Here is a 16474-nt window from a genome sequence, read left to right as displayed (position 1 = left end):
TGCTGCACTCTGGCCTGGGTGACAGAGCAAGACTCTATCAAAAAAAAAAAAAAAAAAAAAAAAAAAGGAAAAGGGAAATGAGTGAGGGAGAGAAAATGTTTTGCTATATTTTGGAACTAAATGTTTGAAACTATAATTGATATAATTATGCCACATATAATCCTCAACATATGTAAAGGTACTTTATTTAGGAGACTGAGATAGAAAATCCAGTTTAATCTGCAGTCATCAAAGTTCAAACCATTCACAATTATTAATAAGCAATGCTCTTATTCTATCACAAACAAAACACATGTTCTGTACTAAATAATATATAACTTCCCTTCTCAATTGTAGAACATAGACATCTAACACCATACACAGTTTTATTCTTATGTGCATTTCAGCAATTATTTAGCTTTGACAATGGGAGAGAATGTAGGAGCCAGGTTCTCCAAACTTTGTTTTACTAGCACAGTGGGGTCATAAGTTTATGAATGAAGTTTATAAAAATAAACATTTTGTGGTTTTGGGAATAAGAAACCATAACACAAGAATTACTTTAATTAAAATCACTTAATATTGTGCGACCCAGCATTGTGTTATATTTCAACAAAATAGTGTACAACAATAAACATTCACTTGCATCCACTAATGCATTTAATTCAATAAGTAGATTTTGGGAATTCACCAGATGCTCAGCTTGTGGGCATTCAGAGATGAGTGACGTCATCAAGGTGCCTGTCAAGTCTGCTTATCTAGTAAGTATGAGATCCTAGAGTTCTTAGAATTTAAAAAATTTCTCATCTACATTTTTATTTCATTGGCTAAAAAGTGTCCTCAAATTAAGGTCACTAGACCAGTCTCATTGATCAAAGGTGAAACACCTCCTTTAATTTGGGTGCAGTTGATTAAAGAGAGAATAGGAAGAAAATAGATAGCTCTATATTCACGAAAAGACTGTTTTCCAAAGTATTCTTAATACAACCTACTTGAAGCCTAGAATTCATTTTCCTCTGGAAATAATACTCACATGAGAACAGCTAACACTTTAAGAAGAGTGTGTTTGATGTTCTAGGGCACCTATGGCTTATTTATTTTCTATTGGCAATACTCATATAAGTGTGTTTGCACATGCAAATGTACTCCAATCATGTTGTGTCTGGGAAAAAAATAACAGTGTAGTCAACTGAAATAGGTATTAGTGTTTCTTTTCTTTACTTCTCTTTAAAGGCACACAGTCAGAGTACTAAGAATACAGACATGTGCCCAGAAGTTTCACAGTAGCTTACATTTCAGCATGAAATTCGGTATCTGATGGTATATTATTTTCTACTTCCCATCAACATTTTTGCATGAACTGCATTATGCATAGCCTAGGATCTGGGGAAGGAGGTGTATAGATTAAATCCCATGGCCACGAACATTTTGCTTCAAAGTAAAATGCAAAAAAATAAATAAAAAAATACTTTTGACCTGAAGTCACTTCAATGTGAGTCTATGAAAATAAAGATCTTTGAGAGAATTACCTTTTTAAAAAACATTATTTTGAAATAAATACACCATTTTGAAATAGGCTAATGTGCACAAGCTCTTTCTTGGCCGCATTATTTTAAATGTATGACTTTTTCATTTCAAAGGAAAGAAGCTCTTTTGCAAATGCCCTTTTCTAAAATGTAGAAGAACAATTTCCGTTGCAAAGTAGGTTGTGCAGAGCCTCTGCGATCTTACCTAAATTATTAATTTGGTTAATCAGTGCATTCCCTTCACAGATATTCTAAAGGGAGACTAGTCCCACTCCCTGTCCAAAATTTTACACAATATTAATTAGTAAATTTTTACTTAAAAAATGAAAACAGTATTAAACCCAGTCAATGCCCAGTTGTCTTATACAATATATGTGACGCAAAAATTGGCATATTTCATTATAATTTGCACAAAGGAATTTGGTCTATATTTCTCCTACACATGCAATCTACATTTTATAACCGAACAAACCTCCTTTCCAAACCCACTACAAATAATTTCTTAAGATGTATAATTAGGACACCTGCCTCAAATCCTTTGATAGGTTTTTAGTTCATTTCTTGGGAGAAGTGTTCTGCTTGTTTCGTTTTTAATCAAAGCTACTTTGCTAAATTGCTTTCCAAGCAGACCTCAGAATATTTGCAGTCAAAGTCTGGCTCTGGCCTTGTCGCAATTTGAATATTAACAGTCATAGTTTTACAGCCCTTCCATTTTGAGTAATGCACTGCAACTTCCACAATTCAGCCGTCATTTTTTCCCTTCCTCAGCCGACCCTGGCCCTTAGAATGTTTGCGTGGTGTCACCGTGAATGTGCTCGGAGCAGAGTTATATGGCATCATTTGGAGAAACATTGCGTTAATAACCAGAGTTCAAGGGCAAAGGATATAAACGGAGCAAATTACAAGTCTGAACAGATATATAGCTTTTGCTAAAAGGGACATGGGCTGCTACTTTATTTACTGGGCACTGGTGCACTTGTGGAAGGTGCCAGAACGCAAAAAGGCATTTTTAAAGGACCACATCACGGCCTAAGAAAACAGCATACATCTTCAGACTAGGAAGAAAGCTAGTGCAAGGATCGACGATTCTGTTTCTTAATGAGAGAATACGATTTGGTATCAGGTACCTTAAGTTTCCGGGGTAACTTCACAGAGGATAATATCATTTTATGTGCCACCATGGAAGGAAAGCCGAGGTTTGTAGGAAACATGAATTCTATAAATCATTTCAAACTGCACCTTTGCTCAATTTGTGAAGAATTTTTTGTGGTAACCATTTTAACCAGGGTTATCACCCTAGTTCAAAATTAACACCATGAAAGAGTGATTTGTAAAAATGCTATATTTTATTTTTATGTATCAACTTCAGAGCTATTTCAATGATTGAACAGAAACCAAAATTCAAAAGAGATGAAAGAAATTTTTAAAGAAACAAAAGGACTTCATTAATAACTAAAGAAAATTAATATCAAAAAATAATTCCCACCTGCTACATTACCAAATACTTTTCCTAATAGTCTCAATAACATGGAGCATACTTTTAAAATGTGATATATTTCACAATGTATACATATATCGAAACATCACATTGTGTACCTTGAATATATACAATTTTTATTTGTCAATTTTTCTTCAATAAAGCTGAAAAGAATGTAATACAGGATTTTCCTACTGGCAGGATGGAATGGCACAATACTTTTTTTTGTAAGTTAGCTTGAAAATGATTGTAAAAAAATATCAAAATGTTCTTAATGTATGGCCCATTTATTCCACTTGAATAAATTTCTTTGAAATTAATCATTTAAAACATGGAAATTTTGCCTCAAGATGTTCCTTACTGTGTTATTTACTCTAGTGAAATCCAAAAGCAACCTAAATACCCAACATTGGGAAAATAGTTGAGCAAACCATATATACAATTAATGAAAGATTATGCAGTTTTTAAAATTGGTTAATGTGGATATTCTCTAATAATATTAAAAAGTCCCTTCGACATAATGCTATGTGAATCATTACATAATCCCACAATTCAAATGTACTCTTTTTTAAGTATGTAAGCATACATACAAACAATTCTAGTAAGAAGCATGCTTACATTTAAATTACATGGGCATTTTTTTTTTGTATATGCTGTCCCTGTTAGCCTGATGGGATTATTAGTTTCCTTTTCCCATTTCTTTTTTCTAAACTTACTGTTCTGTTCATATGGTATTTGAAAGAGAAACACTTGTACTTAAGCTTTCTCTTTCCACCCACTCACTTTTCAATCAGTTATATAAAATATACCTTGGTGATATGTTTCCATCTCATTTATTACTATTTTAAACATGGCTTTCACTTCCTTCGTGGTGGTAGTGGACAGGGCAGAGGAAGATGGTGGAATTCTAAAGCACAATTAAACAGAAAAACATTGTCCTCATAGGAAAAAGAATCTGTTTTTTTTCTAAACTATGTTGCTCTCAGAAGTAAATGAATCAGCACTGGCAGGACTCACTGACTCCTCGACAGGAGATGATTTACCTTCAGCGATGCGGCTTGCGCAGGAGAAATGCTTGCAGTGAACGGACCTGTCTGTCTTTCAGTTGCCAAAGAAGAGCCCGGATGACACAGTAGCTCTCTATCAGCCCCATTTCTATTTCACTACTTATTCTCTCCTGCTATCCGTCTGCCTGCTTCGACCCTCACTCTCAACCTAACCAGTGTTAAAAAGGACACCTCTTAAATACAACTGCCTAAAACAATGCGCTGTCATCCTTTTGCAAGGACAAACAAAACATATTCAAATTGATCATGACTTTTAAACAAGTAAAAGCTAGATAAATTATGAAAATGTCACATATCTTAATGTGCAATTTATATATTATATATATATCTTGGGCACATCCTTCTATTTTTTTGTTTTTTTTTAAAAAAAGTTTACTAGCGTTTACTAGCCAATTCTCTTACATTTTTAGCCTGTGTAGAATATCTAAAGTGTATTGTCCACGCGCCTCCTTTTTAACCCATTTTCAATGGGTTTAATATTGCCCGAGATAAGGGGATGCAACTGTTCAGGTCTGATTTCCTGTTGTTTCTCAGATACTGATAGGACATCATTCACATAAATGACAAATAAGACTTCTGAACTGTTTGCAATTTGGGAAGGGGAGGCTCGCGGGTTATTCTTTGGCGAAATGATTTGTCAAACATCAGTCCGAAATTATTCGGGGGTTCTTCGCCCTCCACTTTCCCATAGTGCGTTTTCCTTTCTCCCACAGAGATATAATAGAAACTAATCTTCAAAATGCAAACATTCCAAGCCCCGTCCTTTTGTGCAGGCATCTCACTGTCTGCGCTGGGCACGGAGCGGCGCGCGCGCGCCCGCCTTTCCCTCGGCGGCCCCCCGCGGCTCGGACCCGGGCCGGCAGACAGGCCATCCATCATCCGCCCTCCTCCCGCCGAGCGCCGCCGCCGCCGCGGCCAATCCGGCGGCAGGTGGGGCCGCACCTGCGGGACAGCCCGCCGCTTCCCTCCGCTCTCTTCGCCGCGCCTCGCGTGCTAGCGGTGCCCTTGTGAGCCACTGCGTTCTCCAAGGCCAGAACGGGACAGGTACGCTCGGGTGACAGGGACCGTATGTGCGCTGAGCCCGCGGCTGGCAGCCAGGGGGGCGGCTGGAACGTGGGAGGACACGCTGTCCCCTAATGCACACGCGTGCTTTGGATGGGTGTGTCATCTATTTGTGGACATAAGGGCCCTCACTGGGTTTAGCCTCCTAAAAAGTTGAAGAATTAAGATGCTTACCTTTGGAAGGGAAGTCTAACTGAGAACACGTTTTAGTGATAGAATGTGTTGCCTCTGGTCTGTTTCTTGGGTGAACCCGTGGTGGAGTTTCCAAGCCATGTCTGAATTCCGCATGCCCCCTGCATACTTCAGGCAGTATTCCCCTAAGGCCTAAGTGAGAAATATTGACTCGATACTAAAGATTAAATAGTGTCCATAGGATACAAAAATTACCCCAAACAAAAACCTAACCTAGACCTCAGGGACCATGAAAAGATTGTAACAACTTAAGGAAAAAATAAGACCTCAAACCACAGAGAAGTTTTCATTTCCAAATAGGCAAATTATTTGCAGTGCAATCCGCTTGTTTTTGTGGGGACTAAAGCGAGTGTAGAGTTGCTTGGCTGTTCTGTGGAGGCAGCTAGATAAGTCCTGCTAACATGTTATGGATTTTGTAAGTGGGCTCAATAATTCCCTTTGGTTTAAAAGGTCCAAAACATATATTTTATCATGTAATTTGAGAACAAATGAGAACAAGCAGAATGCCTGCCTCCCTCGATATGTTCCAGGGCTGTGTCTATGTAGATGTCAATTATATAAGTGCAAGGCCTCGGAAAACAACAGCCCTGCAGGTGGCTTCAAGGTTTCAAGATTTTTCAGAAAAGCATATTTCTTAAAGAAAAATACAAAATAAAAATAACAGCAACCACAGCCGCAAGCATTACCCTCCAACCTCCTGACCCTGTCTTGCTTCTGAGTCATAAATCATGAAAAAGAGAGAGACAATGACTCCAGTTTTCCTGCCTTTAACAACTGGAACTGCTAATGCCAAAAAGGAAGAGAAATAAACAGGCGAGCTGTATTGCTGCAGAAGAAGGAGAAGTGCCCTTGGGAAACTGGCAGTTCCTCATCTCTAAGGACCTCCCGTCCCTAAAAAGGGTCTCTCCCTTTAAAGTTAGTGGTTCTCAAACCTGTCTTCATGTGAGATTCACACAGGCTTTTGTTTTTGTTTTAAGAAATACAAATGCCAAAATTAATACTCTGGTTTGATTGGTCTGGGGTGCGGTGGAGGCAGAAGGGCTTTGGGGTTAGACAGAGGTATTTTGGGAAAACCTTTCCAATCCTTGGCATGTGCAGCCATCCAGCTGTGCATTCCAATCCTGTTCTGTTTCACGGGATACATGAGATATTACTTGATTCTATTTCATGAGATATATGAATGGGATTCATGGGATAGTATTCTGTTCTGTTTCACAGGATACAGTTATGCCACCATCCCACAGTTGTCTCCCCTCTCCACTCAAGCATATGCACAGAACCCACATTGGGGAAACAAGATCTCTCTCTTTTTTTCTTATCCACCACTCAGTTCTATTAGCATTTTAGTGTATTCATTCTGGTTGTTAAAATGTATCACTCCCCATTTTAACACCTCGATAGCAGTTTGGGATTTTTGTTATTTGCTGTTGATGCATTTATATTTACATATTATTTTTTAAAATGCTGAGTTTCGGGGATTGGAGAGCAGGTGATAGACTGGCTGTGAAATTTTGAAGTCTAAAATGTTTTTATCAGAACCTGGAAGCCCAGCATGTTGGAGAAGTTCCCCCTTCAGAGCTTGGCCTTTGTTCATCCCCTTCAGGCCCACCTGAGCCGCTGAGGGTCGCCCGCAGAAGGCTGGCTGCACATTTTGTATGAGCAGAACATTCTTCCTGTTCACCAAAGTGGAACTGAAGTTTCTCTTTCCCTTGGATTTTCTCACTCTCCATGGCCAGCAGCGCCACATTTCTGGATTATGTTGTATGCTTTACCTTGAGAGATAGATGATCTGGTTTTTGATTAGACACCCTGACCTTTTACGAGTGTTGATCATTGATCATGATCTAGGCTGGATAGAAAGCTCTTGACTCTGAAAAGTTACTCTGCTGCCGACGCCACAGGGAAACGCAGTTTCTGGGTCCTGGTAGTCACCGCAGCAGGACTCCCCCTCAATTAGGGTTTCTCTTGTTATTATTTTACTTTTTTTTTTTTTAAGCAAACTGCAGCCTCTACTATCCGGCTCTAGCTTTTAGTTACAGTAATCCATTTTTCTGTGTAACTGGCTGTAATTGTTGGCTTGGATATTGAGCTTTCATGGAGCTTAGACATAGAGTGTTCCCGTGACGGGTCTTCTCCATACCTAGCAGACAGATGGGTAATAATGCCATACATTAATACCTCCACATTGGTTTATGTGTGTTTGACCACAGCGCAAGCATAATTATTTTTGCCCAGTAAAAGCTATTAGAGATCTATTTGGTAGGTTTCACGATCAATAGCTCCTGTGATATTTGTGTAGCAGCCACAGAATAATCAATTGAAGGTCATATAAAGTAAATTACCATCCTCCTATAATGATTCTTTTTTCTAGATGAAAATTGGGTTTTATTATTTTATCAGGAGCCTCTCACGACGCATGCTCTGTCTGTTTGAGAAAGAGAGATATAAAAGTTGTGAGCATGTTTTGAACATAGTATTAATATCCATTACTTGAATTTATGGTATTGGATTATTGAATTAGTGGGTTCACACTGGAATTCCTTCAAAACCCTTTCTTATGTACTCAGTGACACACTTAACAGTCGAGAGCAAACGGACGCCTTTGCCGCGTGGTGGAGTGAGTCACTTTGCAAAAGTCAATCTTGGTAGCTGTCTCTTTAAAGCAAATTTAGAGTTGGTTAAATGTGTTATATTGACAGTGTGACCGACTGAGCTTCTCTCTGCAAACCCTTTTGGAGAGTGACTGGTGAACTAAACAGGAGATGGAGTCAGGAATGCTGAATACTAATGCATAGTCCATGAGTAGCTCAAGGTGAAAGGGGGGCAAGTGGCGGGCGGAGAGGAGAGAGGCCTGTGCACCTACTCTCCAGCCAGGTCTCTCCCTCATGTGAGATGCCTAACCTGGATTTCCGACTGGCAGTGCGAGCCAGAGTGATGGCTGTGCCTCCGTAAAAGATTGCAATTTGCCAACCGGAGGCATGCAATCCCCCAACTGTCTTAAAGGGACCCATTTTCAAAGTTTAGCCTTTCTTTTTGTGGGTGCAATCAGTTGTGCACTGAAAAACTGCAGCCACAGTTGGATAACTGCAGGCACAACAGGCCACGAGAGGCCTCTTTGCTCCAAATTTTGTACCTGCAACTAATTGCGCTTACAGAAAATGGGAGTGTGGTAGGAGCTTTTTTTAAAAATTGGGGCCAGTAAATTCTCCATGGAGGGAATAGGCAAGGAAAGAGGCAGTTACCCACTTTCTTAAGGACAAAGGCAAATGGAGACATCCTTTCCTTGACACACCCCATCTAGTCTATAGAGCATGGTCTAGAAGCCAAATACCAGGTACCACAAATGCCCTGATCATCTGGGACATTGCCCGGGACTCAGTAAAATCTTGCAAATGTACAAGAAATAATCTACTGAAAAGTAGCCCAGAGAAGACATTAGAGAGTTTGAGACGATAACTCTGGTGATAAATTAATGAAGTGTTTTATAATAAATAGCAGAGGGGATTTTCTTTCTATTTAAATAAATTGTTAGTTACTTCTCATTTGCTTTGCAGATAACTCATGCAAAAATTAAGATAGTAGTGACTCTAGATTTGATTCAAAAGGTAAATCAGGAGACTCCTTGCATTTACAGATATTTATAATGTACATACATAAGATATGTATTTATACATATATAAACTATATATGGTATATCTGTATATGCACTTATATACACATGTTTTATACATATACTTTTTTTTTTTTGAGAGACTGTCTTGCTCTGTCACCCAGGCCGTAGTGCAATGGTGCAATCTCAGCTCACTGCAGCCTCTGCCTCACAGGTTCAAGCAATTCTCCTACCTCAGCCTCCCGAGTAGCTGGGACTACAGGTGTGCATCACTGTGCCTGGCTAATTTTTGTATTTTTAGTACAGATGGGGTTTCACCATGTTGGCCAGGCTGGTCTCTAACTCTTGACTTCAGGTGATCCGCCAACCTCAGCCTCCCAAAGTGTTGAGATTACAGGCGTGAGCCACCACACCCGGCTACATACACTTACTTTAATTACTTTTTTGATGAGCCTAGGGAAAGGGCAGTCTTGCCGGTTTTTTTTGTTGTTTTTTTGTTTTTTTTTTCCTTGAGACGAAGTTTCACTCTTGTTGCCCAGGCTGGAGTGCAATGGCGTGATCTAGGCTCACCACACCTCTGCCTCCCAGGTTCAAGTGATTCTCCTGCCTCAGCCTCCTGAGTAGCTGGGATTACAGGCATGTACCACCACACCTGGTTAATTTTGTATTTTTAGTAGAGATGGGGTTTCTCCATGTTGGTCAGGCTGGTCTCGAACTCCTGACCTCAGGTGATTCGCCCGCCTCAGCCTCCCAAAGTGCTGGGATTACAGGCATGAGCCACTGTGCCCGGCCCAGTCTTGCTTTTTAAGGGATGCACAAATACAACTTGGGTGACTCCCAAGTCCTGGTGGGTGAATTTCGTGCCTGGGGGCTTGCAAAGTTATGTCTCACAAGGAACCCATCTTACCATCTATTCTGTACAATTTAGTGACAGGCAAGTTGAGACTCAACTCAAAACCTTGTTTTCTACCTTTTGCAGATGACCATAAATTAAGCTCATAGCCTGGGAATTGTAAATAAAATACAAAACAACATTTGTATTTTGAGATACTGTTCTTACAGAAATCGTTTGAAATATAATTTTATCCCAATAACAAATTTAATCACCAAACAAAACAAGCAAAGGTTTTAGTAGTTCTTACGGTTCCCAGGAAATTGATGATGGAGTAGTGTAACAGGAATTAAAAATTGAAGAAGTCCAGACAGAAATATAGAGCAATAGAATAGAATAGAGAGCGCAGAAACAAATCCATGTATTTGTGGTCAACTCGGCAAGGGTTTCAATAACACACAATAGGGAAAATATTGTCTTTCAACAAATAGTGTTGGGACAAGTGGACATACACATGCAAAAGAATGATAGTGTACCTATATCTTATACCATACACAGAAGTTAACTCAAAATGGGCTAAAGACCTGAATCTGTAAAACTCCTAGAAGAAAATAAAGGGGGGAAATGTCATGACATTGGTCTTGGAAATGATTTCATAGATATGACACCAAAAGCACAAGCAACAAAAGCAAAAGTAGACAAAGGCGAACAAAAGCTTTTGCACAGCAAAGGAAACAGTCAACAGAGTGAAAAGGCAACCTACAGAATGGGAGAAAATATTTGCAAACTATTCATACAACAGAGGATTAATGCCAAGAGTATACAAAGAGCTTATACAACTAAATAGCAAAATAATGATAATAATGATAGCCATTGTTTAAATGAGCCATGGACTTGCAAAGACATTTCTCCCAAGAAGACATACAAATGGCCAACAGGTATATGAAAAACAAGATGCTTAGCATCACTTATCATAAAAAATGCAGTCAAAGCCATAATGAGATAGTACCTCATACTTGTTAGGGGAGCCATTTTCAAAAAAACAAATGACAGGTGTTGAGGGATGTAGAGAAACTGGAACCCTTGAACACTGTTGGTAAGAATGCCAAGTGGTATAGCCACTATGGAAAACAGTGTGAAGGTTTCTAGAGAATGTAAAAATAGAACTACCATATGATTCAGCTATCTCACTTTGGGTATTTATCCAAAAGAATTAAAATCAAGATCACAAAGGGGTATTAATACTTCCATGTCATCGAAGCATTATTTACAATAGCTGAGATGTAGAAGCAAGTGAAATGTCCACCAGCAGATAAATGTATACATAAAATGTGGTATATACCTACTATGGGATATTATTCAGCCTAAAGAAAAGAAGGAAATCCTACAATATGTGACAATATGTGATATTATGAAATATATATTTGGTCTTGGTCCCCACTTCCTGGCATACAACTCCTAAAATTCTTGGAATCACCAAAGAGAAAAGTGTGTTTTTGTATGCTTCAGGCTTGACTAATGGCTGGCAGTCCCTAATAGCTTCAGGATGGGACTTATCACCGCAAAGATGAAGAGAGGATTAGAAGGTTGGGACTTTTAAACCCATCCTTCAACCACCTAGGAGAAGAGAGGGGCTGAAGGTGAAGTTGGTCACCAATGACCAGTGATATAAGCAGTCATGAGGTAATGAAATTACCATAAAGGACTGGGTGTGGAGAGCTTCTGGCAACCTGGGCAAGCTGGAGGCTCCTGGAGGGTGGTGTGCCTAGAAGGAGAGTGGAAGCTCTCCCCCATATCTTGCCCTATGCCTTTTTTTTTTTAAATATGCAACCTTCGTGGTATCCTTTAATAATAAACCCGTAAATGTAAGTGTTTTCCTGTGTTCTGTGAGCCACTCTTGTAAATTAATCAGACCCAAGGAGGGGGTCACTGGCTATAAATCCCGATTTATAGCTGGCCAATCAGAAGCACAGGTGAAACAACCTGGGGCTTGTGATTAGCATCTGAAGTGGAGGCAGTCTCAAGAGATGGAGCCCTCAACCTGTGGGATATGAGGCAGTCTCCAGGTAGATCACGTCAGAATTGACTTGCAGGGTGCCTGGCTGATGTCTGCTGTAGAACTGATTGCTTGCTTGATGTGTGGGGAAAACCACTCCAATGTGTGGTGTCAGAAGCATGTCGTGAGACAATAGAGAAAACGAGTTTGTATTTTCCACTCAACACGGATGATACTTGAGGACATTATATTAGGTGAAATAAACTAGTCACGAGGGACAAATACTGCATGTTTCCACCCATTTGAGATGTTTAAAATAGGCAAACTCATAGAGGCGAGGCTGAGAGTAGAATGGTGGCTGCCAGGGTCTGTGGGGAGGGAGAGATGGAGAGTTGGTAATCAATAGGTATAAGATTTCAGTTATGCAAGATGAGTAATTTCTAGTGATCTACTGTGTAGCATTGTACCGATAGTTAAAATACTGTATGGTACACTTAAACATCTGTTAAAGGGTAGATTTCATGTTACGTGTTCTTACCACAATAAAATAAAAGTAGAAATTAAAAAAAAAAAGGAAAGAAAAAGAGACAGTTCAAGATATCATGGGAAGACACTCTCGGAATAAGGCAATTAAAGGCCAGGAGTCCTCCAATTCAGCCCATCTACTGCCTCCTTAATGCAACATGAGTATAAATCACATTTTGAAACTTGGGTGACTTTTCCCATAGAGTAACACTGAAAGGAATTTTTAGGTTCTCTCACATGTTTACTTAATAATTGACTCCTAATGTAAATATGAAATTCAGCAAAACAGCACTAAATGGATTTTGGTATCGATAACGGCATTTGTTTTCATCTAGGTATGTTGACCTGGGAATCTAGTCTCCCAGCAAAACCCCTTCAAGAGAATGAAATGCCCCTAGAAATACAAATGAGCCCCCGAGCGGCTTATTAAGGGCCAACCAACCTGCATCATAATGGGACCATTTGAGATTGTGGAGCTACTCTTTCATCTTTCCCCACCTTTCCTTTCATGACACATTGTATAAATGAAGCCTCTACCATCATCCTTTGGAGAGTAAATTAAATAAGGGATGATTTTCCCTTATTCATTCAGCTGGACTTTGGCATTCAGGTTTGGTCCCACACTTCAAAGAGGGGTGGAGAACTTATAGGGAGTTCAGAGAAGAGGAATACGAATGATATAAGCAATAGAATCTGAGCTATGTTCAGCAAATAGTTCTACAGAGGAAGAAGGTGCAAGATGACAGGAGTATGAAATAATGAAGAGGAAATGGCAAGGTTATTTTTCTTCAGGGGTAAAAGTAATAACATTTGGGTAAATGGGCTTAAATCAGGAGCAATTTTACATGTATAGTAAAATATTCCATTAACTGTGAAAGCTAAAAAATAAAATGAAGCTATAAAATGGCAATTCTTATAAGTCAAAAATGCCCTATGCAAATGAAGTGTTCAATAAAAATCAGCTGTTATTGGAACTGATTGATGTTGATGATGATTAAAATTATTTCCTTGCAAGTTTCTATAACAACTTGGCACTTTCTAGTCTTTCTTAGTACTTGCCTTGCCGAACCCCAACCTTGGATTAGCACCACCATGTTCCTTTTCCACACCTGTGCTGGCAGCTTCGCTTGGCTAATTGTGGCTGATCCTGGCTAATCTTGGTTTCGCTAGAAAGAATAAAATCTTGGCTGGGAATGATGGTGTGCAGATGTAATCCCAGCTATTCAGGAGGCTGAGGCAGGAGAATCACTTGTGCCTGGGTGGAGGAGGTTGCAGTGAGCCGAGATTGCACCATTGCACTCCAGCCTGGGCGACAGGAGTGAGACTCCATCTCAAAACAAACAAACAAACAAACAAACAGAATAAAATCTTAAGCCTCTAGTGAACTCTCACCACTGTCCTGCAGCTTTAAAAAAGCTTCCCTATTGAATTGAGTCTCCAAGACAGTGTCATCTCTCTACTCAAACCAGTGGTTTACACTAAACTGACCTTGCCTCAACTTTCACTTGCAAAGTAAATGCCATCAATTGAGAAATCCCTCATCTTTTACTAAATATTTTTAAATTTAGTAAATTTAAATTCTAAATATTTTTAAAATTTTTAACTCACCTATATCCACACTGTCTTTTTTCCTTCAAGATTACAACTGATGAAAGGTGCCTTCTGTTTTCAAAGGTCAGGGGTTTTCTTTGTTTTGTTTTTTAAGATCTTATCCTCTCATCCTTGTGAAGGATTCTGTAGACTCTGGGTCATGACTCTCCTGCATCCAATGTACCTTTTTTACTGGATCAGTGTACACACTAGGCAGTAGAAACACCTAAACTAAGCAAACAAAACTCAAGCCCAAAAGATGATAGCTGACTTCTAATTTGGCAAAAGATGATAGTTGACCTCCAATCTCCATTGTTTCCTTCCCTCTTGGTACAAGAATCTATGCTTCTGTCTGGGTCCATGAACACCTGGAATGGGCAATGTTCCCCAGCTTGTCTTGCAGCTAGGTGAGGCCATGTGAATGAGTAAACACATGCAGTATTTCAAGCTCTTGGAAGCATCCTCAATGTAGGGATCTGAGCCCTTCATCACTTCCTCCTATACTGATGTTGGCAGAGCTGTGAGAGAGAAAGATCTTGGCCCACATTGTTTGGGGAGCCACCATAGCAGCTCTGGACTTCTTACCTCCTAACATCATCAATGGGAGAGAAAAATAGACATCTACCTAGTGTAAGCTGTTGTTGTATTTTTCTATCACTTGCAGTCAAATCTAATCTCAGCTGATAAACGAACACTCCTTACAACTCATGTCCCTAAAACTGCCTTGCCCTTAGCTTTTCTTCACGGACAGCATTTTGAGTTATCTCCACGTGCATCCTTCACAACCTCACTCCTGTCACACCTCGACCTGGTCCAGTGTGGCTTCCACCATCATCCTGTAGAAACTGCGTTTGTCAGGCGCACTGACCTCCATCTGCCAGTCCTCATCTTACCCAACAGAGCAACAGCACTGGGCATCCTCCACGTTCTCACACATCTCTCTTTTCTAGAAGTCACTGTTATCACACTGTCCTGAGTTTTCCTTGGCCCCTCTGGTTACTACTACTCAGTCTCCTTTGCAATCCTACATTTCCATTGCCTGCTCCATCACTCTCCTGTTGGTTTCATAGGCATTTAAACCTAAAGTATGTAAAATGAGACTCTTGATTCTCCCACCTCCCAAACCTGGTTCTACCTCAATCATCCACATATTAGCAAAGTCACCGACCTGATTTATCTAGAATATGGGAGTCATATCCCATTCTGCTCTCTACCTCACTCCTTAGAGCCCTCATCTCAAAGCAGTCCTGATGAGGTCCATCTCAAACATAAAAATCACATCTGTCTATTTCTACCCATCTTTACTTCTGACATCCTATCTCCTGGGCCAAGGAATGACATCTGTTCTGATTTTCCGACTTTTCCTCTTTCCTGTTCAATCCCAGATTAATATAAAGAAATAAAGCATATAGCTCTGTTGTTCCAAGCTCCACAGTGGATTGCTACTACGTTGAGGACAGAATCTAAGCTCCTTATCAGGGAGCATACGGCCCTATAGAACATCATTATCCCTCACACAGGTTTTCTTTAAGTTCTTCCCAAAGACCAAAGTATTTTCTACCCCAGGACATTTGTGCAAGCTGGTCCTTCTCTCTAGTAGTCTCTCCCCATGTCAGTTCTTGTGAGTGGCTCTTTCTCTCCATTCAGACCCCCCAGTCTAAATGGTATTACCTCTGCAAAACCTTCACTGGCCACCTTGCTTAAGAAGACACACACCTATGTGTACTAATCCTTCATAACTCCCCAGTCTTTTATTCCTTTAGAGCAATAATCATTATTTTTCAAGTAATAATTTATGGGTTTATTGGCTTAATTGATTTTTAGATATTTTAACCACTTTATTGAGGTATTATTTATTTACCATAAAATTCATCATCTGTTTTAAGCAAACATTTGATGTTTTTGTATTTTAATAAGTTTCCTGAGATATGCAGCCATCACCACAACTCAATCTTAGAACATTTCCCTCACGGCCATTTGGAGTCACTCTTCATTCCCCACTAGACCCAGACAATCACTAACCTACTTCTTATCTCTATAGATTTGCCTTTCTGAACATTTTATATAGATGGAACCATAGAATACGTGGTATTTTGTGGCTGGCTTCTTTCATTTAACATCATATTTTCACATCTATTTTATAAGTGATAACACATATCAGTACTTCATTCCTTTTTAATTGCTGTATAAATTTCATTGTATGGATATACCACATTTGCTTTTTTTATTCATTCATTGGTAGTCATTTAAATTGCTTCCAGTTTTGGGCTATTAGGTATTATGCTGTCCAGTACTTACTACTTTCAACTATACATTTTTTTTTTTGAGACATAGTCTCTCTCTGTCACCCAGGCTGGAGTGCAGTGGCCTGATCTTGGTTCACTGCAACACCCACCACCCAGTTTCAAGTGATTCTCCTGCCTCAGCCTCCTGAGTAGCTGAGATTACAGGCATGCACCTCACACCGACTAATTTTTGTAATCTTAGTAAATACATGGTTCCACCATGTTTACCAGGCTGGTCTTGAACTCCTAACCTCAAGTGATCCGCCTGCCTCAGCCTCCAAGAGTGCTGAGATTACATTTTGAAACTTATTTGTATATCTCTTTCCTAAACCT

The 16474-nt window shown here is 39.6% G+C and overlaps 1 protein-coding gene across 1 annotated transcript in view; it reads left to right on the top strand.

Moving 5' to 3' along the window:
- Positions 1–698: 698 nt before the first annotated feature.
- The window catches only part of LOC115835582, a 59595-nt gene continuing 43819 nt past the window's right edge, over positions 699–16474 (top strand). Inside the window, exons 1-2 of the mRNA XM_030815134.1 lie at positions 699–740; positions 4823–5093. Coding sequence (XP_030670994.1) covers positions 699–740; positions 4823–5093 — 313 coding nt within the window. The remainder of the gene's footprint in view (positions 741–4822; positions 5094–16474) is intronic.

This window comes from Nomascus leucogenys, chromosome 6 (assembly GCF_006542625.1).
Source record: "Nomascus leucogenys isolate Asia chromosome 6, Asia_NLE_v1, whole genome shotgun sequence".
NCBI classification, from domain to species: domain Eukaryota; kingdom Metazoa; phylum Chordata; class Mammalia; order Primates; family Hylobatidae; genus Nomascus; species Nomascus leucogenys.
Note: the sequence above shows the minus strand (reverse complement) of the source record. Positions and strands in the feature narration are given on the sequence as shown.